The sequence below is a fragment of the Dermacentor albipictus genome, chromosome 2, assembly GCF_038994185.2.
Source record: "Dermacentor albipictus isolate Rhodes 1998 colony chromosome 2, USDA_Dalb.pri_finalv2, whole genome shotgun sequence".
Taxonomy (NCBI): Eukaryota; Metazoa; Arthropoda; class Arachnida; order Ixodida; family Ixodidae; genus Dermacentor; species Dermacentor albipictus.
The window spans coordinates 86,126,310-86,154,128 of record NC_091822.1 but is presented as its reverse complement, the minus strand read 5'-3'; the positions used below and the strand labels follow the sequence as shown (position 1 = coordinate 86,154,128).

The 27,819-nt window shown below is 46.1% G+C and overlaps 1 protein-coding gene across 2 annotated transcripts in view; it reads left to right on the top strand.

Moving 5' to 3' along the window:
* LOC135900994 (meso-2,3-butanediol dehydrogenase-like) overlaps positions 1-27,819 on the top strand; it is a 387,488-nt gene that overhangs the window by 299,156 nt on the left and 60,513 nt on the right. For both annotated transcript variants that reach the window (XM_065430620.2, XM_070533722.1), the window contains 2 exons: positions 16,009-16,148; positions 21,686-21,778. In XM_065430620.2, the coding sequence (XP_065286692.2) occupies positions 16,009-16,148; positions 21,686-21,778 (233 nt within the window). The remainder of the gene's footprint in view (positions 1-16,008; positions 16,149-21,685; positions 21,779-27,819) is intronic.

Here is a 27,819-nt window from a genome sequence, read left to right as displayed (position 1 = left end):
ATCTTCTCGAACACTTGCTCGACGACTCCGGCAGCGAGTTTAATCAGAGAAGTGCCCTCGCTAAAGCGCCCCACGAAGCCAAGAAGTCGTCTTCGGAAAAGGACGTGCTGGAGATGCTAGCTAACAAGTCCCTGCTGCTCAAAACTGTGGCCGATGAGGCGGCATACCTAGTATACAAAGGGAAGTCGAACTCCGCGCTGGACGAGCCTTTCAATGTCACTGAAATCCGCCGCGCCCTACACCACCTCAATGGTAAGTCAGCGCCTGGCCCGGATCACATTAGCAACAAGGCTCTCAGAAACCTAGATGAATCATTGATCGAGTTTCTCACAGATCAGATAAATCGGATTTAGGAGGAGGGAATTGTACCGGAACAATGGAAGTTGGCGAAGGTCATACCATCTCAAAGCCCGGTAAACGGCCGATCTTGGAGAACCTCCTCACCATCTTACTGACGTAGTGTGTAGGGAAGGTGGCCGAGCATGCCATCCATAACAGAATTGCCGAGTATATCGAGACCAACGAGCTTTTTCCTTACAACATGATAGGTTTCAGGTCAGGCGTCTCCACCCAGGTCGCCACGAAGCTTATCAAGATACAAATCCTGGAACGCTGCACTCGGGACACGAGAGCGATCCTTGATTTAGACCTGGAGAAGACCTTTAATAACATCGGTTATGAGTTCGTCCTCGACGTCATCTCCAAACTCGACCTAGGCTCATCCTTCCATGCCTTCGTCAGGTCTTCCTTGAGCAAACGATGCGCCATCCTCAAGGCTGGAGATTTGGAATTGCAGAAAATGGAGCTGAGCAGAAGCGGCACCCCCCAGGGGTCAGTCATCTCACTGCTCCTCTTCAACATCGCAATGGTCGACCTCTCAAGATACCCAGGCAAGGTCCAGGGCATCGGTAGCACGATCTACGTGGACGACATCACTGCGTGGTGCGCGGGTGGCAGTGACGGATAAGTCGAAGCCGCTCTCCAGGAAGCAGTCCACACTACAGAGCGCTTACTAACAGACACGGGACTCCGACGCTCCCCAAAGAAATCGGAGCTCCTCCTCTACAGCCCAACTCGAAAGGGTCGCAAGCCACAGAACTGCAAACCCCAACTGAAATCGACATTATTCTCTACACCAAGTACGGAGATCTGATTCCCAAATTTGTGTCCATTCGAATCTTGGGAATGACGCTCCAAGGGACAGGCTCAAATAGCATCACCATTGACAAACTAGCAAAGAAAACGGACAGTCATCATCATCATCAGCCTGGTTACGCCCACTGCAGGGCAAAGGCCTCTCCCATACTTCTCCAACAACCCCGGTCATGTACTAATTGTGGCCACGCCGTGCCTGCAAACTTCTTAATCTCATTCGCCCACCTAACATTCTGTCGCTCCCTGCTACGCTTCCCTTCCCTTGGGATCCAGTCTGTAACCCTTAATGACCATCGGTTATCTTCCCTCCTCATTACATGTCCTACCCATGCCCATTTCTCTTTCTTGATTTCCACTAAGATGTCATTAACTCGCGTTTGTTCCCTCACCCAATCTGCTCTTTTCTTATCCCTCAACGTTACACCTATCATTCTTCTTTCCATAGCTCGTTGCGTCGTCCTCAGTTTGAGTAGAACCCTTTTCGTAAGCCTCCAGGTTTCTGCCCCGTAGGTGAGTACTGGTAAGACACAGCTATTATATACTTTTCTCTTGAGGGATAATGGCAACCTGCTGTTCATGATCTGAGAATGCCTGCCAAATGCTCCCCAGCCCATTCTTATTCTTCTGATTATTTCCTTCTCATGATCCGGATCCGCCGTCACTACCTGCCCTAAGTAGATGTATTCCCTTACGACTTCCAGTGCTTCGCTGCCTATTGTAAATTGCTGTTCTCTACCGAGACTGTTAAGCATTACTTTAGTTTTCTGCAGATTAATTTTTAGACCCACTCTTCTGCTTTGCCTCTCCAGGTCAGTGAGCATGCATTGCAATTGGTCTCCTGATTACTAAGCAAGGCAATATCATCCGCGAATCGCAAGTTACTAAGGTATTCTCCATTAACTTTTATCCCTAATTCTTCCCAATCCAGGTCTCTGAATACCTCCTGTAAGCACGCTGTGAATAGCATTGGAGATATCGTATCTCCCTGCCTGACGCCTTTCTTTATTGGGATTTTGTTGCTTGCTTTATGGAGGACTACGGTGGCTGTGGAGCCGCTATAGATGTCGTTCAGTATTTTTACATACGGCTCGTCTACACCCTGATTCCGTAATCCCTCCATGACTGCTGAGGTTTCGACAGAATCGAACGCTTTCTCGTAATCAATGAAAGCTATATATAAGGGTTGGTTATATTCCGCACATTTCTCTATCACCTGATTGATAGTGTGAATATGATCTATTGTTGAGTAGCCTTTACTGAATCCTGCCTGGTCCTTTGCTTGACAGAAGTCTAAGGTGCTCCTGATTCTATTTGCGATTACCTTACTAAATAGTTTGTAGGCAACGGACAGTAAGCTGATCGGTCTATAATTTTTCATGTCTTTGGCGTCCCCTTTCTTATGGATTAGGATTATGTTAGCGTTCTTCCAAGATTCCGGTACGCTCGAGGTCATGAGGCATTGCGTATACAGGGTGGCCAGTTTCTCTAGAACAATCTGTCCCCCATGCTTTAACAAATCTGCTGTTACCTGATCCTCCCCAGCTGCCTTCCCCCTTTGCATATCTCCCAAGGCTTTCTTTACTTTTCCGGGGTTACCTCGACCGTAAACGGACAGTGCTATTGGTCTAATTAAGCGGGTAGCTAACAGAACAAGAGGCCTGAGCGAAGAGAATCTGATAAGGCTAGTCCACGCTTTCTTGTTATGCCATTTCACGTACGAAGCGGCCGTGCACGTCTGGCAGAGGGCCGAGCGAGACGACCTAAATGCCATGATAAGGAGGGGGATTAAGAGCGCGCTCGGACTTCCAAACTACACATGCACCGACCGACTCCTGCAGTTGGGTATACATAATACCCTGGAAGAACTTCCAGAAGAAAGGGCATATATTTTCAGACTGTCCGGCACCAGGGCGGGCAGACGACTCCTAACAGAGATGGGCGCCCCCCTGCCACTGTCGAAGTTCGAAGCCTGCCTGTTCGAAGCCACTGTCGAAGCCTACCAGGGCCTTCCGAAAGAGCAGGAGGACAACATCATCATATCCCCCGCGCCGCGCAGCATGCATCCCCAGCGCAACGTAGAAAGAAGGAAGGCTAGCGCGGTGGCGCTCCTACGCCGCGCGACAGGACTCCCTGGCGGCAGCTGCTTCGTTAACGTGGCCCACTATGGCAACAGCAACAATTTCACGGCAGTGTCGATCAACCACAGGGGCTCGACCGTTAATGCCGCTTCCGTACGAACGACGTCGTTGAGTGCGGCCGAGGAAGTGGCCACTGCCTTGCCCCTCCGGGACGACAAACATGCGAATACCTTCAGTGACTCCAGGGCAGCTATCCGCGGCTTCAGCGTTGCCGTCGCGTGTTAGGAAGGCTGTCGCATCCTCGACGGCAAAAGCATCACCACCCGCACTCTCACGTGGTCCCCCCTTACATTGGATCCATCATGGGAGGCACCACACACCTCAACGAGCTGGCCTACTCCAATGCGCGAGGTCTCGCTTTCCGCGACCATGGAGAACTCCAACAGTGGCTCGCAGTGGTGGAGAACAGACATCCACCGACCACATACAATGAAATTACGCAGCACTTTTATCTCGGCCGGAGAGTCTTTCCCCTTGCTCACAAGAAGTTAGATAGAGCGCAGGCATTTGCCCTCAGATTATTGCAAACAGTCTCGTATCCCAGCCCGGCTTTATTCCACAAGCTTTATCCCAACACTTATGCCAGTAGTTCTTGCAGGCACTGCAATGACTTCGCTAGCCTATACCATATGCTCTGGCGTTGCCCCTCGTTACGAGGCACAGAACAAATCAATGAGTACAAGTGGCTCTCCGCTATTAAGAGTCCCGATTCCGGGGCGCAACTATGGGTTTTCCAGAGGGCCCACAATGTGGCGGTCAGGCATGGCCTGACTGTCCTAACGTGGGAGCGGCCCGCAGCGCACAGAGTCGCGTAGCTGAGGACCTTCATTAATGTTTTCCGTCCGTTCGTCCATGAATAACTGCACTGTCATTGCCAAAGATGCTGCAAACGAATTCTTGAACGCTACGCATTCTCAAGACATATAAAATATGTATTTTGTTTATAAAAGAATAAACTTGTATGCGAAGAAAATTACGCCCGAAATAACAGATATCAATGCTTCCGTGTTCTTTTTCTTTATTTAATGAGTACAGAAAATATCACATGAGCTTATGAAGTATATCAGTTCGAAACCAACAATGCAGTGCATGTTGCCGATGTGAAAAATGTAAAGGCCATGAAATGAACAAGTTTAGGACAAATCTTTTGATGAAACTTTGTCATTCAAGAACTTTACTTACATTTTTGTACGCTTGCAATGGCCAGGGGAAAATCTCAATGACACCTTCCTTTGTTCCAATGTACTGTGCAGCAGAAGCTGTCACCGGTCATGTATGGTGAGCAATTTCACCGAAATTATAGTCTCAACAGAGAGAACATATAGAAAGCGGAAGTTTTGCGACATATACGAGGTCGTGTGATTACCTTTTTATAAAACTCTTTGGGTTGCCGCTTGAAAAAATCTGTAACCCACTTTTTCACGCTATTGTCCGACACGAATTCAGGTTCCCTTGAGCTGTTTCTTCAATTGCCCCAATATGTAGAAGTCACAAGGCGACAAGTCTGGGCACTATGGCGAATGTTGCAGAGTTTCCTACTTGAACTTTGACAGTTTTGTGCTAAAGACATCGGTGACGTCGGGACGGACATTGTGATGGAGCACGATGACCACATTCGAGAATTTTTCACGTCGTTTGTTCTCGATTGTGATACGCAGCCCATCCCGCTTTTCGCAATAGCGGAAACGACAGATAGTCTCTCGTAGGTTTCGCAATTTCGATCAGTAATGGCCCATGACGATCGAAAAAAAAGTCAACATCTTTCCGGCGGAAATGATGGCATTTGCTTTCTTTGTGGCTGGTGAATTCGAATGTTTCTACTGCAAGCGGTTTCAGGCTCATAGTAGTGGCACCATGATTCGTCCCCGGTCACAATTGTAGACAAGAAGTCGCCACACTGATTGTGATACCGGCTGAGATGAGTAAATGCAGCGCCGAACCTCTCCGTCTTCTGGTGATGGCTCACTACGTTGGGCATCCATTGCGCACACAAGAACCGATAACCGAGATGTTCATGAATTATGGTGTGAAACCGAACCATGACTGATGTTCACACGCTCTGCCAACTTTTCGATGCTTATCCTCCGTTCTTGTCTAATCGGTTCATCAACCTTCGCAAATCAGTAGGTTGTGACTGCACGATGGCTTTGGCCCTGTCTTGGATCGTCTTTGCAACTGTCACGTCCTTTTTTGAGCGGTTTGATGCAAGGTTTCACGGTTGCCAATGAAATGCAATTTTCATCGGAAAAGGCAGTCATACGGCTACTAATTACGTTTTGGGAAACACCTTCAGCTGTCAAAACCTCACGACATCACTCCGTTCAACTTTTAGAACGCCTATTATGTCACGCAAACATTTATCCTAACACCTGCGTGTCACTTTTGTAAGTGAGAGACGCCTGTGTGATAGGCGCATGCCTTGTAGATAATCAACCGAACCATTATTTCGCGGGGTGGTTTGGCTCACTTTCATTTGACTCGCCTTCGTACATTAGAAATGCGAAAATACAATGGAATATACGAATGCGAAGATACAGCTTGATAAAGGGCAAAATGATGTCACTGGAAACAAAGTCGACTGCACGCATGTAGAAAACCTCGCAATAAAAAAATTGAATATGCGTATAAATATGGAATAGATCTAGGTATCCAAGAAAAAGTCACCATAAAAACTGCGTCAATCAAGGCAAGTAAACAGGTTGCGAAATCACAGATTCACAGATCACAGAATCCTAAGGCCTGACTCCACCCCCTCCCTCGGCTCACCCTGATAATCGCGCGCGACGGCAGGCGGCACGCTTCCTCCCCGCTTTTCTCCTCTGCGCACAGAAGACTGAGCCACCAGCGGTGCTGCAACAACGTTGAAAAAACATGCTAGGCTGGTTCTTTTATGCATGAAAGACTAGAGACGTCATTTCCCACGCCGCAAGCTGTCACCGGCTTGATAGCTTGCGCAACAGTACTCTTTGCCGGGAAACGTATGCGGGAAGCGCTACGAGCTTCGCATTCTTATTAGGAGCGTCTTATCATTAATTATGTGGTTGGGATGATTCATTTGTGCTTGTTCTTTATGGAAACGTATGCTGGCGTGCTATAACGTAAAGCTATTCCAAACTTTTCTATTCCAATTCTGCAATCAGACCTCCGCGATTGGTAAAAAAGTTTTACGACCACCCCCACTTCACCTGTCTGCCATGCGACGTCACGACAACCACAATAGCTCCCCATCTGACATGACGTGTACACATCGATTATGCATGATTCGACCGAACAAAAGAAAAATAATCATTTCCGATTCGACGTGTTTTCGCCATTCACCCTGTGCTATTGTTCAAAAGGTTTCAGGCTGCACCAACTTCACCTGTCTGTCACTCGACGTCACTAAACCATGAAAAGTCATTGCGTCAAGGTGACGTGTACGCGTCAAAGATGCATTAATGTGCCGAATAAAATTGGATTTTTTTCTGAATAGCCGGAGGCTGCCCCGTTCTGAAAGGAATAGAAGACGGCTGCCGCCGATCGCTTAGGCATTGGCAAGTCGCACTCGCCTGGGAGCACGGGTTGATTTGCGTATAACAGAAGTTTTTGAGCGGCCGTATAACGTTATTGAGCCTTTTCGGCCTGCACACGACGTCGCTCTGCCAACTCTTCTTTGCTGAGGATCCATTTTCGCGGCATTTTTAAATGTCTGTTGCAACGCGCCTCCATTTCAGACAAGCCACCGCAAGCAAAGTAAAGGAAAGCGTACGAATCGCAGACGGCGGCACCTCCTTCTTCATCTAGATATCTATTTTCAGTTCACTGGCTCGGCCCTATCAAAACGCTTCCACTTGAACGTGCTCCTCGTCTCTCGTCAGCGAATTAGATAAAAAAAAGCACCCAATCTGGTAATGATATTTGTTTCCAAAGGAAACAAAAGTGCCATCCTATAAACGAGGAGAGTGTTTCATTTGGCTGTTCAGGCACCGCTGCGGGTCACCGCCCGATGCTTTTGTCGGCGGTTACGTAAATTTGACGAAAAGAGATTGGAATGAAACACATTGGAATAGTTTTACGATATAGGGCCCGTGTTGTTTTATGCCTGATTCAAACGGATGTATGCACTGTTCGTTTCACTTTGCTGACTGTTTGAAGCTTCTGTATTACGGAGTTCAGGCACGTACCCAGGATGTTTTTTTCAGGGGGGGGGGGGCACCCCAATGCAACTTTTCTAAGCACATGAAGGGGGGGGGGTACCTTTACTAGTAGAAATGTGAATAACGTCCACAATTCGCCATAAACAAGTGCAAACCCACAAAAGAGAAATGAAATAAGGTGTGGTTTAAAGCTACACCTATGCGATACCCCTCTCCTTTAATTGGCAATCCTTTAATTGGCAAACAAGGAACCATGTCAAATGAACTCGCGCAAGAAGAACAGTGCCAAGAACAAGAACCGAAACCGTAAAATAAAAATTACTTTAGGAGAATACAACTTAAAAAAAGCAGCAGTTGGCAAACAAGGCACACGGACCGCGCAGAGTTGTGTTACTCCGTCATCCAATTACAGAAGCAAAAAAAAAATCGTCGTCATGCGGCCTTTTCAAAATGGCATCGTACTTAATACCTCCAGAGCGTCTGTCGTTCTTGAAGAGTCTTTTCATCGGCGGAAGCCATGAGGTATGCAACAGACATGGACAAAGTGTATGGAGTTTGCGTATCTCACTCTTCAAAAGTCTGCGGTACAGTTCATTTCACTGTGGAATCCGTTTCACTCATGAAACTTCAGTGCCAACTGAAGTGAAACTTGACAATAAATAGTTGCAGAGAAGGAAGCATGTTATTTCAGTTCAATAAAGAATTATGCTTTCAGCATTTCCCTGTATTGGGCGAGGTAAAAGGTATAAAATTACGCGTTAATAATTTTATTTTTGGTGTTACCGTTTTATTTGGGTAACAGAAAAAGTTTGAAGTACGAATTATTTGCAGCCTCATGGAGGAACAGTGGCTGGCGGACAAAAGTTGTAGCCGGCTATACTATAGTCTACATACAATACTATACTATACTCTACTATACTATACTATACTATACTATACTATACTATACTATACTATACTATAGTATACTATACTATACTATACTATACTATACTAGACTATAGTAGCGTTTGTTGAATTTGCTCTGGAAGAATTGTTGATAAATATATATTTGCGGAACAATCACAGTTCTTTTGGATCCCTCGTTTACTGCTCTGGCAAGTGCCACAACTGACTTGTATATTTATTTGGGAAGTTACGTAACGATGTGGAGCCGCCAATCCCGTAGAACCGCGTAGGGCACAGGACGCTGGGATTTTAAACGTACGGCGCCCACTGCGGAAGATTAGAAAGACACCAATATCTATAAGCACATCAGAGAAGAGGCTAGGTCAGGCGTCTCGAATGATAACTGTATAAGCGTCATTCACTACACACGAAATTGTTCTACACTTCCGGCGGCGTTTTCTTTACTTCCTAGTTAAATAAAAAAAAATGTTGATCCATAAATATTTTCATAGACAATGGGTAAATTTGTTAATTTTCGCTTTTCCTTCCTGTTTGGCTGTTGCCTCGGCTCTCTCCCTTAGCAGATCGCTTAATTTCTCAATTCCTTGCGACTCTCGCTTCCAGTTGGCAATTTTGCACCAAAGGAGCTGTACAATTAGGGAAAAACCAGACGAGTTAATGGGTGAAAGTCGTATTGTCCATGAGGTTTAGGGTTATTGCATAGTTTTTTGATGGACGCTGTCTCGCATTATTTTATGTTCCACCTTATCTAACCCATATCACGGGCATATTGTTTTGAGGATCTGTCAGCGTTTCGGCGAGCCGTCACTCGAGGAAATAATGAAGCAAAAGGAAAAGTTAAGCGCAATTGGCGTTTTATCCGGCCGCAGCTCTTTTCACGTGCATACAGACCAGCTGACCACGAACCGAATCACTTTCCTGGTCCCTAGATCAGTCTAAGCAAACGAGGTTGAACTAAAGAACGTGTGACCGTTGAATAGACGGCGACAACTGAATGCATCGAGTTAATCGCGCTGGCACGGAATCGATGAGGAAGCTGGCCTTCACATCCCAGTAGACCCCGATTACTACCCCATCCAAAAGGAGTGAAAAAGGCAGCAAAATGTTGATCGCGGAATAGCTGTCAAGTCTCAACATTGATTTGGCAGCGCTTTAGAAATGCGTTTGAAAAGTGGTGGCGTGGACAGGGAGTGAGGGGGGGAGGGGGGAGGTATGCGTCCGAATTGGGGGGGGGCTACACTCTAAACATTTTTACACCCTTAAGGGTGTTTTCTTGTCGCACTGTAACACCCTTATCGTTAGGGCCTTACACACATTTATAGAGGCCGACAGCGGAGCTCTAACGAGACGTGCGATAACAAAAAAAAAACGTAGTTGAAAACTATTTAATTATTCTGACAGCCTTGGGCGCATATAAATATCCGACAGGAGAGTTTCCTATCTCTCCCTGTGAAATTCTCTTGTCGGATATTTCTGTGCGCCCAAGGCTGTCAGAATGATTACATAGTTTTCAACTACGTTTTATTGTCATCACACGTCTCGTCAGAGCTCCGCTGTTGTCCTCTATAAATTTTTTTAGGGCTCTGACGGTAAGGGTGTTAGCACGCGACAAAAAAACGCCCTTAAAACACCCGTAAGGGTGTAAAAGTGTTTACAGTGTAGGATACTGCCAGGAGCCACTGCTCCTAGCAGTATACTACAGCTTCGCTGCAAAAATAGTTTTGTGGCGCCTGGAATGGTACCTGGAAATTTACAACGTGTGTCTGGATGCCATGGCTGGCTTCCGGCGTGGGCACTCATCCATAGATAATGTCATTGATTTGGTCACGTTTATTCAACATCAAAAATACCTGAAACAGCTCACTCCCGCATAGTTGCTAGACGTACACAGCGCCTACGAAACTGCTACACATTATGAAGTTATAGAGGCTCTCATTCAATGCGGAATCGGTGGCCGCTCTTTCCAGAGGCTATCCAGGTAATATGATCGACAGACACATCTTTGTGATGACGGAGTAAGGCGCCACGGCTGGCCACCAAATACTGCGTGGAGCAGCGCAAGGCGAGGTGCTGAGCTCCAGACCATTCATCCTAGCGCTTATTGACATTATCCCAGGCTTGCCCAACACTATTCAAATATCAGTCTATGCTAATGGCATCTACATCTGTGCGTCTGCCGTGACACGACGGCAGGTACGAGCAAGGCTACAAAAGGCAGTTACGTTAACATCTTTTTGCTTGCAGAAATCAAATTTAGAGCTGTTTGCAAAGAAATGCTGCTTTGTTGCATTTACTCTCAAAGCAATGAGGCCTTACTCTGTAAATTTCAATCACCAAACAATTGCAAACGCACGGAAACACAATTTTATAGGTGTAATTTTCGACCGCGATGTATCATGGAGCCCGCACGCTTCATAGCTTCATAGTAGGTAAACTGCAATAACACACCTCCTCAACTTTGTGGGCGGGAAGTCATGGAGCACATCAGTGCGGTCAATGCTGTAGATTTATAATGCCACGTTCCTCGTGTTCGCAAGACAGTCTCTCTGCGTTAGGCAACACCTAGAAAACAAACATATGCGCACTCCAATGAATACAAACTCAAGCCCTAAAGACGTGTGTCGGTCTTCCGAGGTGTACGTCTGCAGGGGCGATGATTGTCATAGCGTTATAACACCCAATATCAACGTACATAGCCACCAACGCTCTCATGGCATATATTCGGCACGTTGCCCGACTACGTTCTCACCACCTTGCTTCTTCACCTGGAGAGAGGTGACACATAACTTTTACTCATACAATTGTGGCCCATCCTACCTTATTGCTATCGACTACATTCCTGCACTAACACCACCCTCGCATTTGTGGTGCCTGCACAAACGTGATACACCCACCATGCCGTCGATTGCCCTGAAACAGTCAACATTAGGCCATAGGTGCACAGCGGCTGCTTAGATGTTTACACTAATGGTTTAGTCACACCTGCAAGTTCATTTGCCCTGATGGCGATACCGGAAAAATCCGCCAAATACAGCTAAAAACCTCACATGTATCATCAACGACAGCTCCTGAATTGGTATTCCTCCATGGGGCTATTCATTTCATTCAGAAGGAAGCACCCCATCTACGGTCAATATTCTGTGATACTAAGGCAGCCCCCAAGGTTTAGCCTCCGCACTCTGTCACGGATCACATGAACAGCTCGTCGCAGAGATCAGAGAAGATCACCGTAGAGTAGTTGGCGAAGGACACCATGTATCAGCGGTTGCCTAATAACTATCATGATCATGCGGACGCGGCTGCCCCGTCTACCCATGACGGCGTCAACTGCGTTGCCGTTCTTTTTTGTAGAGCCGTGGAACCGAAAAAGCTTTCCGCGCTTGTGCGTAATTTAACATTGTATCAATGGAATTGTTCCGACTTCACTAGTGCATGACTTCGTGCCCTTGACCGTATCTACAGCTCCGTATTCAACTCGACCTTCCAGGACGTGACTGCACCTCTCTAGTCCGTCTTTAGCTCGGGGTAGCGTCACATGCGTACTCCTTTCTGATCAGGATACCCAAAAGCTCACTTTGTGACTTCTGCTGTTGCAACGAAGCGATCGCGAAGCTCCTTTACGAATGCCCTCATCACAACTCACAAAGAGCAGCCCTCTCAGACACGCTAGACCAACTGGACAAGCGCCCACTCACGGAAATCAGCATTCTTGGTAACTGGCCTACACGAACATTAGCACGAATTGCTGCTTTATTAAAACGACATCAAGCTGTGTGAAAAGTTGTGACTGTGCACTGTGTGGCGTAGCTATTCATGAGACGTTTACACTGTGTAACACTATGTAACACCTTCGCAAGCTGTGATGGTGCCCAGAGAAACAGTTCTCTATTGTGTGTTTGTTTTTCTTTTTCTGTTGATTTTCGCATCGCTTTCCTCTTTCTCTCGTATAGGGTAGCCAACCGGAGATACCCTCTTGTTTACATCACAGCAGTTTCTTCGCCTTTCTTTCTCTCTCCCTCAATTCCATCTTCACACACAATTGTAAACCTACGCAGATCCATTTTTATTTTGATTTAATTAGGAGACATTAAACGCAGCTGAGCGAGCCGCCAAATACTTATTCATGTTTTCTATAAAGAATTGATTCAAGCAAGCATTTTAATGAGAAGGGTGTATTGACTTTCGTGATGCGACCATATCTGCTGAACCTCATTTGTTCAGTTTCAGTGAATCAAAACTGGCGGTGGAGTGGAGGTCATGTTCGGTGAAGGTTTCTTTGTGGTGACAGAAGGTTGACGCAATAGAGTCAGCATACTCTCTATTTATTCTTTGAAGGTGGCGTATAATGTTTATTAATATGTTAGCATGACGAGTCTAAAAGTAGGAAAAAGCTCATGGGCAGTGTAAAAAGCTGGTCATTTAGCCGAGGTATACATTTCTATACAAATCACAAATGACGCTAGCTGACTCCAGGCCGCCGTCAGTTGCACTTCGCAGGACATGCGTCGAGTTAGCTCCTGAAGAACTCCTTGCAATGTGGTAAAGATGGTCTTATGCCGCGTTCAGACTACAGTCGCATCCGATATAGGTTCGGTATTTATTGCAATTTGCGCAACTGCTGGAACGACTGTTTACGCAGCTAGCAACCGCCTATGTTCACATTGAGCCTTTCGATAAGATATGTTTTTACGACTGGCCAATCGCCGTTCTGAGACAGCCGCGTTTAGCATTTTTCAACATGGCGACGATCAGCAAGCGGCTGTTAGCGCAGGTCGAGGCTCTTCAAGCCCAAAGTTTTCAGGCGCTGGTCATAGAGTATCGGCCTCCGTCGCATGTCTTTAATTAGTAATTCATCACTCCACAGAGAAGAAGCTTCCTCACTTAGCATCATCACTAGGCACGGGCAGTGTGCACAACACAATGAGACCGGAAAACCGCAGTGTACTCAGGGACACCGTGCGCATTCGGCGCGAACCCAGGAAAACGCGAATGGCGTCGGCAGCAGCAGCAAGAAACAGCGCTACAACGCCGTATGGCTGGGATGGGAGTCACGCAAAGGCTTGCGAAGCTAGTATCATCACCAGCCACGACCACGCACAGCATAATAAGACCGTCAAACCGCATAGACACGCAAAGAACAACGGTGCTACGTCGGATTGCTGGGATGGCGACCACCGAATGAAAAAACGCAGAATCTGGGGAGGCCGGAAGCTCCGTGGCCGGAAGATGCAACCTGAAACTGCTTCGTGAATTGGCGGCGTCGTAACAGTCGTACATGTGCCTGTCGTAAAAGTAGCGGGTACTCCAACATTTACGCCCAGGCTGGTTGCGATTGTTGCGTACTTTCCGCTCAATGCAACAGTATTGTGACCAAACTAGTTGCGCTTTTTGCGTTTACGCTTACGATCCGTGCGAACGATCCCTACGTAGCGCACGTAGTCTGAACGCGGCATAAATCATGATTCCAGCACCAAAAAGAGGTTCTGGGCAATGTTAACGTATTCCTCTCGCTTTTATCGCTGAATCATCACAGCCTTCGTCGTAATGTTTGGTATTTCGCGCGTTTCAGAAAGCGTTCGGTTGGCCTCGGTTTCTCACATGCTCTTTCTGCTACACTTCATATCTTAGTGCCATCTATTCCAATGTATCAGGCTTGAATGTTAGTCATCGCTTTTATTGTGGACAAGAGGCACATATCACTCTTGGAACGTCAATTTCTTTTTTTCTCTTTCTAGAGGGATTGTTTCCTTTAAACTTCAGACAGTTACAGTCACTTCGGCCCATTGCTTCAACGTTTTTTGGTGACAAATATCTACCGTTACCTATTGGCATACGTTGTCATCGAGATGAAGACTTATTGTTCCCAAACACTAGATTCAGGAGTTCAGTGACGTGTGAACATACGCACAGAGCATGTGAAAATGATCAAGTGATTGATGTCCGTCCGGCACGTGCACGTGGCGCTATACGCGATAGCCGCTTCACTTTTCCATTTCTACGATTACCGGCTAAATTTAGGGTACACTACAAACATACAAGAAAACATCTTGATGTGCAACTGTGTAAAAACAAGGATTTTTCGTTCAAGTACTGCTGAGAGCCCTAAAAAATCTTTGTTAGTATCTTAACGCTATTAAGTGCTCATCGATAATGTGATAAACTTGGTAAAGTAGAGCAGGTAGATGCGGTTACAGTGCTCTTCTCAGCATTATTACCAGATCAACGTAAATTTCTCCGGAATTCTGTAACCACTTTGAAAATTCAAGCATAAGCTAAAATATTACGTCACAAGATTCTCAAGGGTGGTAAAGGCTTTGTTCGCAGCTCATGCTTTTCTGGGTCGGCGCCTACTGAGGTTTTGACTTGACGCAAGACCAGTGAAACATTGTGTAAAAGTTATTTTCGTGGTCATAGAAGGCAAGTTATCTATGCTCACGAACATAAGGAGCTATGAAACGCCCTCACACGCACGAGCTGACATTCATCAGTCCACTTGTGTAATTGTCTTTGATATAGCCTTTTCTAGTGGAAGTTATCATAGGGTCAGTTTTCTCAGAGTGTGCTCTCCTTTTATTTATTTATTTTATTTCACAATACTGCAGGCGCTCGTCAGTCCCATGCAGGAGTGGTTACAACATGGAATACAATACAAAAAAGAGAGAAAAGCGTGAAACTACTGTGTTCAAAACAAAGAGCATTAGCACGCACAAAAATGAACATACTCAATAAATACATACACCCTGCTTAAATGAGTGGTTTGTGAAGCAGGAAAAACAACAGTTACCATAAGTATGCATCGACAAGAGGCTGCATACGAAATACAGGTAACTTCAGTTGCTTATCACCATTCGAATTCCAGATTCTCAATGCTTTCAATAAATGCGCTGGCAGATGGGGAGTTTACGGCACTAGAGGGTAGCATGTTCCAATGGAATATGGCGTGTGGGAATAAAGAGTACTTGTGAGCGTTATCACGGCTGCGATGGTCCTGTATTGATTAATCATGATTCCTTCGGGCACAAAGTCTGAATGGTGCTTGAATGTATGTTGCTTGTGATATTCGATTGGAGCCGTGATAAAGCATGTATAGAAATTTTAATCTGGAAATTACTCCACGTTGAGCCAGGGGTAGAGCGTTAGCCTTGACGCTCAGGTACGTAATGCTCGTTTGACGCCAATATTGTGAATAGATAAATCTCAATGCTAAGTTCTCTATGCGTTCTAATTTGTCGGTTAAATCTTTCTGGTGCGGGGCCCAAATAATGTCAGCATACTCTAAAGCGGGTTTGATGAGGGTTCTGTATGCATTTAATTTAATACTACGAGGTATGTTTTAGTTTACTTCTCAAGAAATGTAGTTTACCTAACGCCATGTCAAACATGTTATTTATATGAGCTTCCCTATTTATTTCGTTGTAAGAGTGACCCGGAGATATGTGACCTCATCAAATTTTCTTAGTGGTATATTGTTTGTTGTGTATATAAACAGAATCGCATTCTTCTTGTGTGTGAAGGAGATACTGGTAGATTTTGTTGCATTCAGTTCCATCCCACATTTGTTGCACCAATTTTGTATTGCAGCTAACGAATTGTATAGTTTTACCTGATCCTCACTGGTATTCACTTTTGTGTACACTGTGCACTCGTCGCAATCCTTTTGCGAACGACAGGTGCCTCGGCTGGAATTGGCGAATGCACGGCTAAGCACTTTGCCTCCCTTGGATGTTGGCTGTCACTGACTGGGCGGAACACAGCAAATCTAGCGAGAGTGGCTGAGGCTTGCTGCGCACAGGGACTTCCTCGAGACAAGGCAAGTAGACGGTTTTGCCGAGCTAAAGGCTTATTTCCGCAAGCCATGAAACCGGGACGAAAATGCTGCGTGGAACCCAGCGATATCTACCACGATTTTGTTTGATCTTAGTGCGATTGTGAATTCTGATAGCTGATTTTAAACCAGCAAATCAGAACTGATCGACAATTAAAGAGCGATGACCTGTGTTAATTGTTAGGTTATCAAACCTATTTTCTGCATGTCCCTTACGCCGACGATATTTTTCAAACATGAAACCAGGAAAATACCAGTTAAGATTCTACGCCTGCCGCTAGGGCTAGATTGTTCATGGCGCGAAATTAGGCGTACAGCGCAAAATTCCCGGAGCACAAGACGAAGAAAGCATAAAGACGGCGCTCCGTTGTATACAACTGATTTTTATTTTTTCGTGTGGGCATATATGCACCGTGACAGCAAAAAAAAAAATCTAACGAAATATGACTAACATAACGTGATGCAGTTATCGCTATCTATCGTGAAATCTATCTATCTATCTATCATCGGCTTGTGTCACTACGTGTGGTGTTAATTGTGAGTAAAAAAAATGTAGTTGTTTTTGGGAGAGTTCAGAGAAGGGATAATAATACAATTTTCTTTTAGGCGTACTGTTCCCGTGGCTTCAATTGTTCCTGTAGTTATTCTTGCTGTGTTTTTTTCTATCATGTTTGTGCCTGAAAATATGGGAGTGCAACCAACATCTCTTCCTTGGATACCTAGGTGGCGTGTGTGTGCGCGAAGTGACTTTAAAGAGGATGAAAGAGATAAGTGCACTGCCGCAACTGTCTCTCGCAGGAGGACACCTCAACAGCACTACACGGGGAAAGGGGTGTGGGGAGAAAAAGATGAAGAGAGAGGAAAGGAGAAGGCGGCAAGATAAAACATAAGAAGCGAATGTGGGGTTCTCAGCCGCGCTCTTAGTTGCGTCGCACTGCAAAAGCCAAGTATTGCCTCAAGCACACTCATGACGATAGACGAGTAGGCTACAGAAAAAAGCAGCTGGTTGGTCGTGTCGCAAGGCAGTCCCATACGCCGATACGATGAACACAAGTCCGTGCGCTCCACACTGTAAGCCGGACAGTGACTAATCGCTTTATGTACGTTGTAGTTACACTCTTTTATTCTCTCATTTATGCATTTGCCTGTGTGTCCTAGATATTTTTTCCATAGAACAGCGGGGCCAAATGAACAACACTCTCAACAAAGTTTTTCAAAAAACGGTTTTCGTGCCCTATGCAGCAGGCCATTGGCTTTCTTGCTGTTTTATTTACTTTTGAACACATTGAGAAAAATTATTGAAGAGCCAAAAATACAACATTCACGTTTGCGTGTTTTCCTGTCTTTCTCAAATTATGCGCTAATGGTGCACGTGGGAGGTTACAGTTATTTTTTCCTTTCTGTTGTGCTCTAATGCTGCTTGGCCGTCCTGTGGTGTCATTTTTCACCATTTAGAACTGACTCCGCTACGGATAGTCAGATAGCGGGGTTTCCGAAGACAGCATAGTAAGGGCTACCATAGTGCCCCTTTATCTTCTTACGTAACTCTGCGGAGGGGGAAGTGGAGCTTCATTACTTAATGCAGATTAATGTACTTAAAAACCATCTGTTTCTTGCCCTGCGTTACCAAAATCTTGAAAAATACAAATCCACTTGTCGAAACGCTGGCTCCCGCGTTTCGCTTATTCTTGTTTTGCGGATTGTCCTAAACCTATAAAACAATATAGCACACACATTAAAAGCAAAATCGGCAGGAATGAAAAGATGAACAGTCGTCGTAAAGACGTCTATGGCTTGACGGAACGTTTCGACAAAAGGTGCTTGTGAGGCAGTTCTCTTTTCTAAACCGTTGGTTCGAGCCTGAAACACGTCCCATGCACGATCAGATCGGATCACAGTAAACATTCTGTAGATCGATCTGGTCCTTTCTAGTATTCGTCGGAGTCGCACAATGAGCGGGTGCAGTGCTGTTGATCTCCCTCTGCTGACACCGCGCCTGTAAAGCTCAAAAACGCAACAGATATTTATGTTGTAGCAGCACAAATTTGTGCAGTACAGACACAGGCTTGTGTAGCCACTACAAATTTTTTGTTTCAACACAACCTGGTGTAGTAATGACAGAACGTTACTACACGGCATTACCACCTTGCGTGGAAACGTTACAATATTACATAATACTTAATAACCTAATTACTTAATAACTGTTCGCAGTAAAGACACAACCTTGCTATACGACAACATAACCTGCCCTAGTATAGACATAATAGTAGGACACCGCAACAAGCTTGAACTAGTAACAATGCAAGAGAAGCATATAAGGTTTTTTCCGATGTTGGAGCAATGTAAAAGAGGATATAAAACCACAGTAACGTTTACATTTTTACTCTTTAAACACTTTGCAATGCAAATATTAATCTTATCATAATGATTAAAAGCTGTGATCGAATTTTTGTTGAAAAATCTTCATAAATGCGAATGATGTACTTATTAGCATCACGTGTCTACGTATACGTTAATCGAAAATATCTATATTGCCTGTGCTATCCTGCAGTCCCTGATGCTACAAATATAGTGCATGCGATTAGTCGTGCGCGTGCCATTTACTTTGTTGCGCCAGAAGAACCACGACAACATTGGGCTCGCATTGTTAGTGTAATCTTGCGTTCGTACTCCCGTGCTGCGCGTTGCTGTCCTTGGAAAGCAAGGGAAACCATATAGATGACGGAATTTAGTTTAACCTATCATTTCGTAAATCACTGTCGCCATTTTCGAACGCCACACACTTGCCTGCTTGTGCTCGTTTGAAATGGAGAACCGATTCGTCCACGAGCGGAGAGCTGGATGCGGGCGGGAACATCAGACGAGGGGCTAGCTATTGAGCAGATGGCGGCATGCTTGCGGTGTCTATCGACGACAACGTATAAAGGAGGAAGAATACAGTAGCGACGGGCACAAACTGAAAAACGACTGTGGAAGGAAAGATCGACAAGGAAGGGGCGGCGAACACAGAACGCTCAACGGAAACTAAAAGAAGAAAATAGAAAGGCATACACGGGGGAAGAAAATATGCAGAATAAAATGAAAAGAGAAGGGGAAGCACCAGGGCCACGCATCTACTTTCCATCGAAGACAACACTGCCCGCCGTGTTGAATATGTCTACGTGATCGTTTAAGTTTGAACAAGGGAAAGAAAAACAATGCAGCTAATGCACTTCATTTATGTACATTCTTAGAAAAATAATGAGTAAGAATACTTGCGCACGCTTTCGCTGGTTCTTCACAAACTTCAGAACAACTTTGCAGTGCAGACGACATTACAGATGAGGTGGATGGACATGATTCTGAATTGTGTTGTTCGTTTTTCTCAGGCCGTATCAGCTTCTCAGCTCCACCGGACAACGCGTTGCGAACTTAATGTTCTATTTGGTTGTGTGTGTTCGCCGTCATGTTCATCTTTATTTATTCGTATATTAAAGCGAAGTGTTAGGCGACGAAATAATAAGATGTGCTAAGTTTTAAGGAGGAGGGAAGTGTTTTAGAAGCTACAAATGTTACGAATTGTTTCGAGCAAAGCGACGATGATGCCTAAGCTGGAAAAAATTGACATGTTGAGAAGGCATACGTCATTCATACAACCAGTCAGTGCTTTTTCTCTTTCTTTGTTTCTTCATTTTGGGGGGGGGAGAGGGGGGAGCGCTGCTTAATTTATTCCGTGAATTTCTTGCAAGCAAGTAAACCTCCGAAATAGAAGAGAGAATGACGTCGTGGTCGGGGCAGAGCCATGCGTATGTATCTCGCCGTCTTTATTTGAGTACAAAATAAATCCTAATAAATGATTATGTCCGTCAACGACTGTATAGTAGCGTAGAAGGAAAATGTTCGCTAGCTCCGCGTGAGGAACTAACATCCATTTTGAAATATTTCTTACAAAGGAAATTAGGTATATTATTATCTTACGTGCCAGGGTGTGGAGCTATGTTCATAAAGAACACACATCCATAATGCACTTTTGCCTGACAAGTACAGTCAAACCTCGGTATAACGAACACGCATATAACGAATTATTGAATATATCGAACTCTTCCGAAATATTTTTGTCAAACACATGTATTTTTAACTTCCTTTAGCGAACGCGGTTTGGCATAAAACGGATATAACGAACTTCGCGACGCCAAGCCCTACCTCCCTTTACTAGTAGGCGGCAGGCTTCGTTGCACTACAGTTGTGTTATGCGGCGCAGCAAACGTTCAGGACTACCTCGCAGGCGCTGACAGCTCCACAGATGCCACGTCGTCATCGAGAGTTGACAGCCAAAGAAATCGTCCGCATCTCACAACCGCTAACAGCGCCGCTTCAGCAGCGGCGTGATCGAATGTTGCTTTTGCGTTTTGGTGTTAGCAGTGGCGTGGCCGTCGTAGCGTTGTGTGGAGGCTCTTTCGGTGGTCGTGTCGAGTGCGGTGCGCGGGTGTGTGTAGTGCTGTGATGGCGATGAATGTGAAAAAAAGAGTGGCACTGACGTCAAAGACCATGCTCGAGATTATTCAACGTGCAGTGCTATTGAGGGCAGTGGGTTTGCCCTTGTTGAGTGCTTGCAAACTGTGGAACAGGGCGTGATACGGTATGCGATCAACACAAAGAAGCCGGCCGCGATAACGCAGTTTTTTGTGCGTAAATAAATGAACGTGACCCAAGTAAGCATCGTTCGAGTTGCTGTGCCTTCTCTGATTGAATTTTGCTCCTCTTGCATGTATTTTTTACGAAATTTTATATTACGAATTATGGATATAGCGAACTAATTTCCGAATTTTTAACTGTTCGTTATAACGAGGTTTCACTTATATCTATTTTTTTTTTTGCAAGTATACCCTAATGGTCATTCTTTCCGGTTTCAGGTGCTGTCTCGGAAGAGGCACGCACTTATTGCGCAATAAATCTGCACGTGCAGGAACCAAACTGCGAATGCAATAAATTTTATATTATTTTTTATCAGACACTCTAGACCACATTTTCTTGGATTGCGGATGTTTGTTGTTTGGCACATTAAATATATTCAAAGAATTAAAATTTTCATTGCTACTGTGGTGCAAAGCGCCTCGCAGCAGTGTCACAGATTTATACGAACCTGCCAATAAAACGCAACAGAGCTCAGAGGTCCAAGAAACGAGGAGACGACTACGCGACACGACTAAAATTGCTTCCACAGAACCCAAAGTGCTTATAAAACAAGGCTACAGAACCTCACATCCGAACAGTGCAATAGGTAAACACAATACAACAGGATTACTGGACGAAACTGGACGAAACTGGACGACATGACAATAAAAGAATTTAAGTGAACAGCACGAGCGCGCAGGATGACAGGACTAAGCAAGAATGCCACAGGACAATGGAACAGAACAACACAACTAACAAATGAGGGACACAACAGGGCAAAGATATGACACAGCGACTGAACAACACAAATTTTGTTGTGTTCGTCAACTCGGTTCTGCTTTAGAATTTCGCTTCTTAATCCATTCCAGGTGCTGGTCGTACCCGGTGACGTAGCGGTGGAAAGCGATGTCGAAAATGTGGTGCTGAAGACGGCGAAGCACTTCGGCAAACTTGATATTCTCGTGAGTTTATTTATTTATTTCATAATACTGTGAGCCTTTTTCAGGCTCTGAGAGGAGTGGAATGAACAATAGGTAGAACAACAGGTTTGGTGTTCCGGAACATGAATGGAAAGACACACAGCTTACATAAATAATCGAATCAAAAGTGTACAGAGTTGAAGAATCATTCAATACCAGACTCGTTTATTGAAGGACGACTAAAGATGTTTGGAAGCATGTCATATTTAGCAGTTAGATCAGTATAAAACAAAAACTCAGTGCTCTTCCACTCTGTGAAGAAGGACGACCAGAGAAGTGGTGTATGTTGGCCCCTTAATGGCGAACTGCACGTCTGCATCGCGTCGGCCCGGCGTTGCACTATCTTCGGGATCGGCCCACTTATGGGAAGTGCTTAACGCCTGCTTCCCCTCCGCCGTGGGTCGGGACGGTATAGCACTACCTTCGGGGCCGGCCCACGCATGGGGAGTGCTTAACGCGGGCGTCACCTCCGCGCGGGTTGGCCCGGCATTGCACTACCTTCGGGATCGGCCCATGTATCGGGAGTGCTTAACGCCTGCTTCCCCTTCGCCGCGGATCGGGACGGTATTGAACTATCCTCGGGATTGGCCTACGTATGGGGAGTGCTTAACGCTTGCTTGACCGGCGCCGCGGGTCGCCCCAGATTGCACACTCTTCCGGATCGGCCCACGTATGGGGAGTGCTTAAGGCCTGCTTCACCTGCGCTGCGGGTCGGCCCGGCATCGCACTATCTTCGGGATCGGCCCACGTATCGGGAGTGCTTAACGCCTGGTTCTCCTCCGCCGTGGGTCGGGACGGTATTGCACCCCCTTCGGGGTCGGCCCACGAATGGGGAGTGCTTAACGCGGGCTTCACCATCACTGCGGGTTGGCCCGGCATTGCACTCTCTTCCGGATCGGCCCACGTATGGGGAGTGCTTGAGGCCTGCTTCACCTGCGCTGCGGGTCGGCCCGGCATTGCACTATCTTCGGGCTCGGCACACATATGTGGAGTGCTTAGCGCCTGCTTCACCTCCGCCGCGGGTCGGCCCGGCATTGCACTATATCCGGGATCGGCCAACGTATGGGGAGTCTTTTTGCTTACAACGGCGACGCAAAAATTTCCTTGGACGGTAGAGGTCTAGAGCTTCACTGTAAAAAAATACGAATAGCTAGTCGAAAGGCAAGGTTTGTTACCCATTACTAACAATCGAGTGTACTTTTGATGAAGGCTGAAAGAAGCAGCGAGGACTTATGGAACTTAAGCAACGCATTCGAGGTATAGTATACTGCACTCTTTTCAAATTTGTCTTTATAGGCAGGCGTTCAAGAGAGCAGAGAATAAAATAGCCCGAAGTATTATCCAACACCCACCTGCCCACTATTCACTGTTGTTTTATAACATATTTTCTTGTACGACAACGTCGGCCATGAGTTCACAGTGAACATAAACATATTTGTGAGACTGAAGACAATTAATCCTTCAATTTTGCCAATAGGTCATTGATAGCAGGAATCTGAAATTGTGGTCTAGAGGTTCACGTGTACGGCTCTGCATAATGCGACACCTTTCCTTTAGTGGGCTACGCGGATGCGAGTTAGATACTAAGTTATTCCTGTGACATTGCATTCGAGTACCTTCGCAACAAAAGCGAAATTCGGGTACTTGCATCAAAACGCAGCCGCAATAAGGTATATGAAACATTTTGTTGCTTGCTACAGATGGTGCATTGTCACTTGGGTGCAGAAATGACGCAGCCGTACGCACTTGGTATGCCGTATATACTCGTGTAATGGCCGCAGGTGTTCTTTCTTTCCGAGATTTGCGGTGAAAATTGGCGCTCTAGCCATTACACGTTGAAAAAGACAGAACATTTATTTTTCGTAAATAATTTCGGTGGTACTTTATTATTTGGTGAGCTTTATTTGCTTTCTATATTCTTGGCTATTGTCGTGGCACGTCCTCTGCGGGCTGCACAAATTAGTGACGCCCCACAGACCTGCGACGGCAGCGTCTCGGAGGCAGCGACTAAATTTCGGAGGCTGTGCTGTTGCCACCTGGAGAAGCCGAAAACCCGGCACGGCTGCCTTCTCTTGTCACTGATTTAAGAAAAAAAAGACTATTCGGAATTCTCGAACTACACAAGAAATAACACTGCCAACGTCCTAAAGAATCAATGGTGGGCTTATATAGGTATAATTTTTTCATATGCATTGGGAGGATCTTTTTTGCAAAGTTCTGGGTCCCACTTTTACACGAATGCGGCTATTACTCGAGTATATACGGTACTTATTTTGGTTTTACAAAGCTTACGTACTTAGTCTACGATATAGTTAGCAGGAGTCCTATAGATTAATCTTGCAATTTAGGTCACTCCCTATTCTTAGTGGAACCACCGCGGTCGAAGGCCGAGGAGGCGAATTGGCATCCCGCTGTCTTACGCAGTTTCCGCACCCTGCGTGTCGAACGCGGAGGCACCGCACACATTCAAGTGTGTATGGCGACTTACGCCTTTGTGAATGCCGAGCGAGACGGTAAATTGAGCGCCAATTACGGTCTTGCGCGGCGTGACAATGGCGCCATCTGCATATATATATATATATATATATATATATATATATATATATATATATATATATATATATATATATATATATATATATATATATATATATATATATATATATATATATATATATATATATATATATATATATATATATTGACACAACTATATTTGGCAGAACCATAATGCAGCAGGTATGCGCCAGTGTGGATGACGCTGAAGTCGCGCGGGTTTTTAGGTGAAGCGGGCAAAACGAAGAAGACGTTGTTGTTCCCTTGGTATTACCTCATTGAAACTAATCGATTTCCATGTTAGATTGATCGTTCTCCCTCCCAACCATAGCTTTCTTTTATTTCTTATCTTTTATTAATTGTTATTATTATTATTATTATTATCTTATACCCGGTTTTCATCTGATTATTTCCTTTTTTCACCAAACACACAACGTTTACCTTTAAACTCACACGCCTAAATTGTTAGCTCCCTTGTTATCATTATTATTTTAGGCACCTAATTAAACCGCCCGATTCTTGGCCAATCCCCCACTGTGGGTATGTGCCACGGCCACTCAGGACAACAACAACAACAACGGCTGATAAAGCGCGTTTCTTGGCGGTGCTGCTACGCATACTCGTCGATCCCGCGTCGTTACACTAGCGGAGGTGCTGGGTATTCTTCATGCTTGGCACCGCTTCGCGGAGCCGACGATCGAGCCCGGAATCACCACCGCGCATCGAAACACCGGTCCACCTGTTCAGTCGTCGCCTGCTAGGCTTAGCGCCTGAGTCCAGCCCCTGCAAGAAACTTCGAGAAATCGTTTGCCTCCTACAAATAACATGGCCACCGCAGCTCCATCTCAAGTAACACTACAGAATCCTATGATCCCGGAGAGCTTTCATGGTGATGCCGTTGAAGACGTTCAAGATTGGCTAGACCAGTTCGAGCGCGTCGCCCAGTATAACCATAAGACCAGCTCGGCGGACAAACTCTCGAGTGTCTATTTCTATTTGAAGGACAATTCTCGTACGTGGTACGTAAACCGGGAGAGGAGCTTTGCCACGTGGGACGACCTCCGCGCACAGCTGCTGGATACCTTTTGAAGCATCGGCAGGAGGCAAAACGCGCAGCGTCTCCTTGAAATCCGCGTTCAAAAGCCCAATGAGAGTGTTACTATGTTCATGGAAGACATGGCCCGTCTTTTCCGTAGGGCAGACCCACACATGCCAGAGGAAAGAAAGCTGCGATATCTCCTGCGAGGAGTGAAGGAGCAGCTGTTTGCCGGCCTTGTGAGAAATCCACGGACAACAGTGGCACAGTTCACAAAAGAGGCTACAGCCATTGAACGGGCCCTGCTTCAACGATACCGCTAGCATGACATGAGCAACTCGGCGGCAAGCACTTCCGTACTGGCTGCGAGTAACGACATGTCTCTGCGTGAAGTTGTCCGAGAGATGGTGCGAGAAGAGCTTCGGCAGCTCGGCTTTGTGGTTGCGCCTACGGAACCAACGCCAGCGTTATCTTTTGTTGCTGATGTAGTCCGGGAGGAAGTCCGGCAAGCTTTTTCAGCGCCAGACTGTGGGCACGTTCCGCGGCGCCTCACTTATGCGGAGGCTGTTCGCCGTCCACTCAACGCGACTTCAACGCCGTTGACACCCATAACTACTACACCACCTACGCCACAAACAGAGCCGACATCGTTACCCTCGTCGACTCTACCGACCCCGCGGATAATGCCAGCACAAAGAACGCCGTATTTTCGAAATGCGCACGCCACTCCTTGGCTCCATGGAGAGTTACCGCCGAACTATCATCGTCAGAAAACGGATTTGTAGCGCACCGTCGACCGTCGACCAGTGTGCTACTATTGTGGTGAAGCTGGACACGTCTATAGAGTTTGCCACAAATGGAACAACTATCGCGCCGTTCAACACCCAAGCTTTCCTGCCAACTACGCTTATTCTCCGTACTACGGTCGACGCGCTTACAACGACGTTCGTGTGAACAGTCAGCCACAAAATACGACGATGTCCCGACCACGTTCTCCTGCTCCATCTATGGTGCGCTACAATTCGCCGACTCGTCGTAGTTTTGCCGACGTCACTAGGGACAGATCGCCTAGCCCTCGACGGGGAAACTAGCCGCAGCGACCTCCGGGGGTGAGGTTGCCAATACTCGAACTGTTCCACATCCCCCGTTATCGACGAACGACGACGTGAAGACTACATTAACGAAAAAGACGCCCAGCACAACGACGAATACGACGGATAGAAGTACGAAATGCGTAATTGACATCGTCAGCGCCGAGCTCATCGTTTGCATTGACGGTCACGAAATAGCCGCTCTGGTTGATACTGGCTCCTATTTATCAATCCTAAGCTTACAAGTCGCTGACAAACTAAGGAAGGTGAAGACACCACGGCACGGGCCTAACATAAGAACCGCCAGAGGTCAGTTGATGACACCTGTCGGAAAATGCACGGCCCGACTCTTAATCGCCGGTTCAACCATCGTCGTCACCCTCGTCATCCTTACTGAGTGTTGTAAAGAACTTATATTTGGGCATGGATTTCCTACGGGAGTACGGCGCCGTGATTAACATCCGTGACAGAAGCGTCACATTTGCCACGAGTTCGGATAATGTCACCCGTGAAAAGCCACAACAACCTCGCTTACGTATTGCCGCGGACGACGTCATACTTTTGCCGCGGAGTTGCTCGCTCGTACAGGTGCGCTGTGACAGCCTGCAAAATGGGACTGGAGTAGCTGAGCACATCAGTGCGCTAGCACTGAATTGCGATGTCTCCATTGCCAGAGCACTTATCAATATAATCGACGGAAGCGCCGAACTCTTGCTGACGAATTTTAGTAAGGAGCGCCGACACATAGAGGCACTGCTGTCGCCTGTTTCGACGAAGTGACAGAAATACAAGACTGCCACTTAGCGCAGGAGTCGGCCTCTACAATCCACACAGCTGCGCCTATTGTAGACGTTAATCCGACGTTAACGGCCGTTGAGCGGAACCGTCTTCTTGAGATCATCAATCAGTACCAGGGCTGTTTCTCCTCTACGTCAAGAGTTGGTCAAACGCCACTTACCAAACACCGCATAATTACTGATGTCGACGCCAGACCCGTCTGACAAAACCCTTACCGTGTGGCCCCAAAGGAACGCGAAGCAATACAAAAACAAGTGAAGACGATGCTGGAAGACGGCGTTATTCGACCATTTAATAGTCCTTGGGTAACACCTGTAGTTTTAGTGAAGGACGGTAGCCTGCGCTTCTGCGTCGACTATCGGAAGCTCAATCAGGTTACAAAGAAGGACGTTTATCCCCTGCCACGTATTGATGGTTCCTTGGATAGGTTGCGAAACGCGTGCTACTTTTCCTCAATGGACTTGAAAAGCTTTTATTGGCAGGTCGAAGAAAACAGCCTTTGCGACGCCTGACGGACTTTATGAATTTCAGGTACTTCCTTT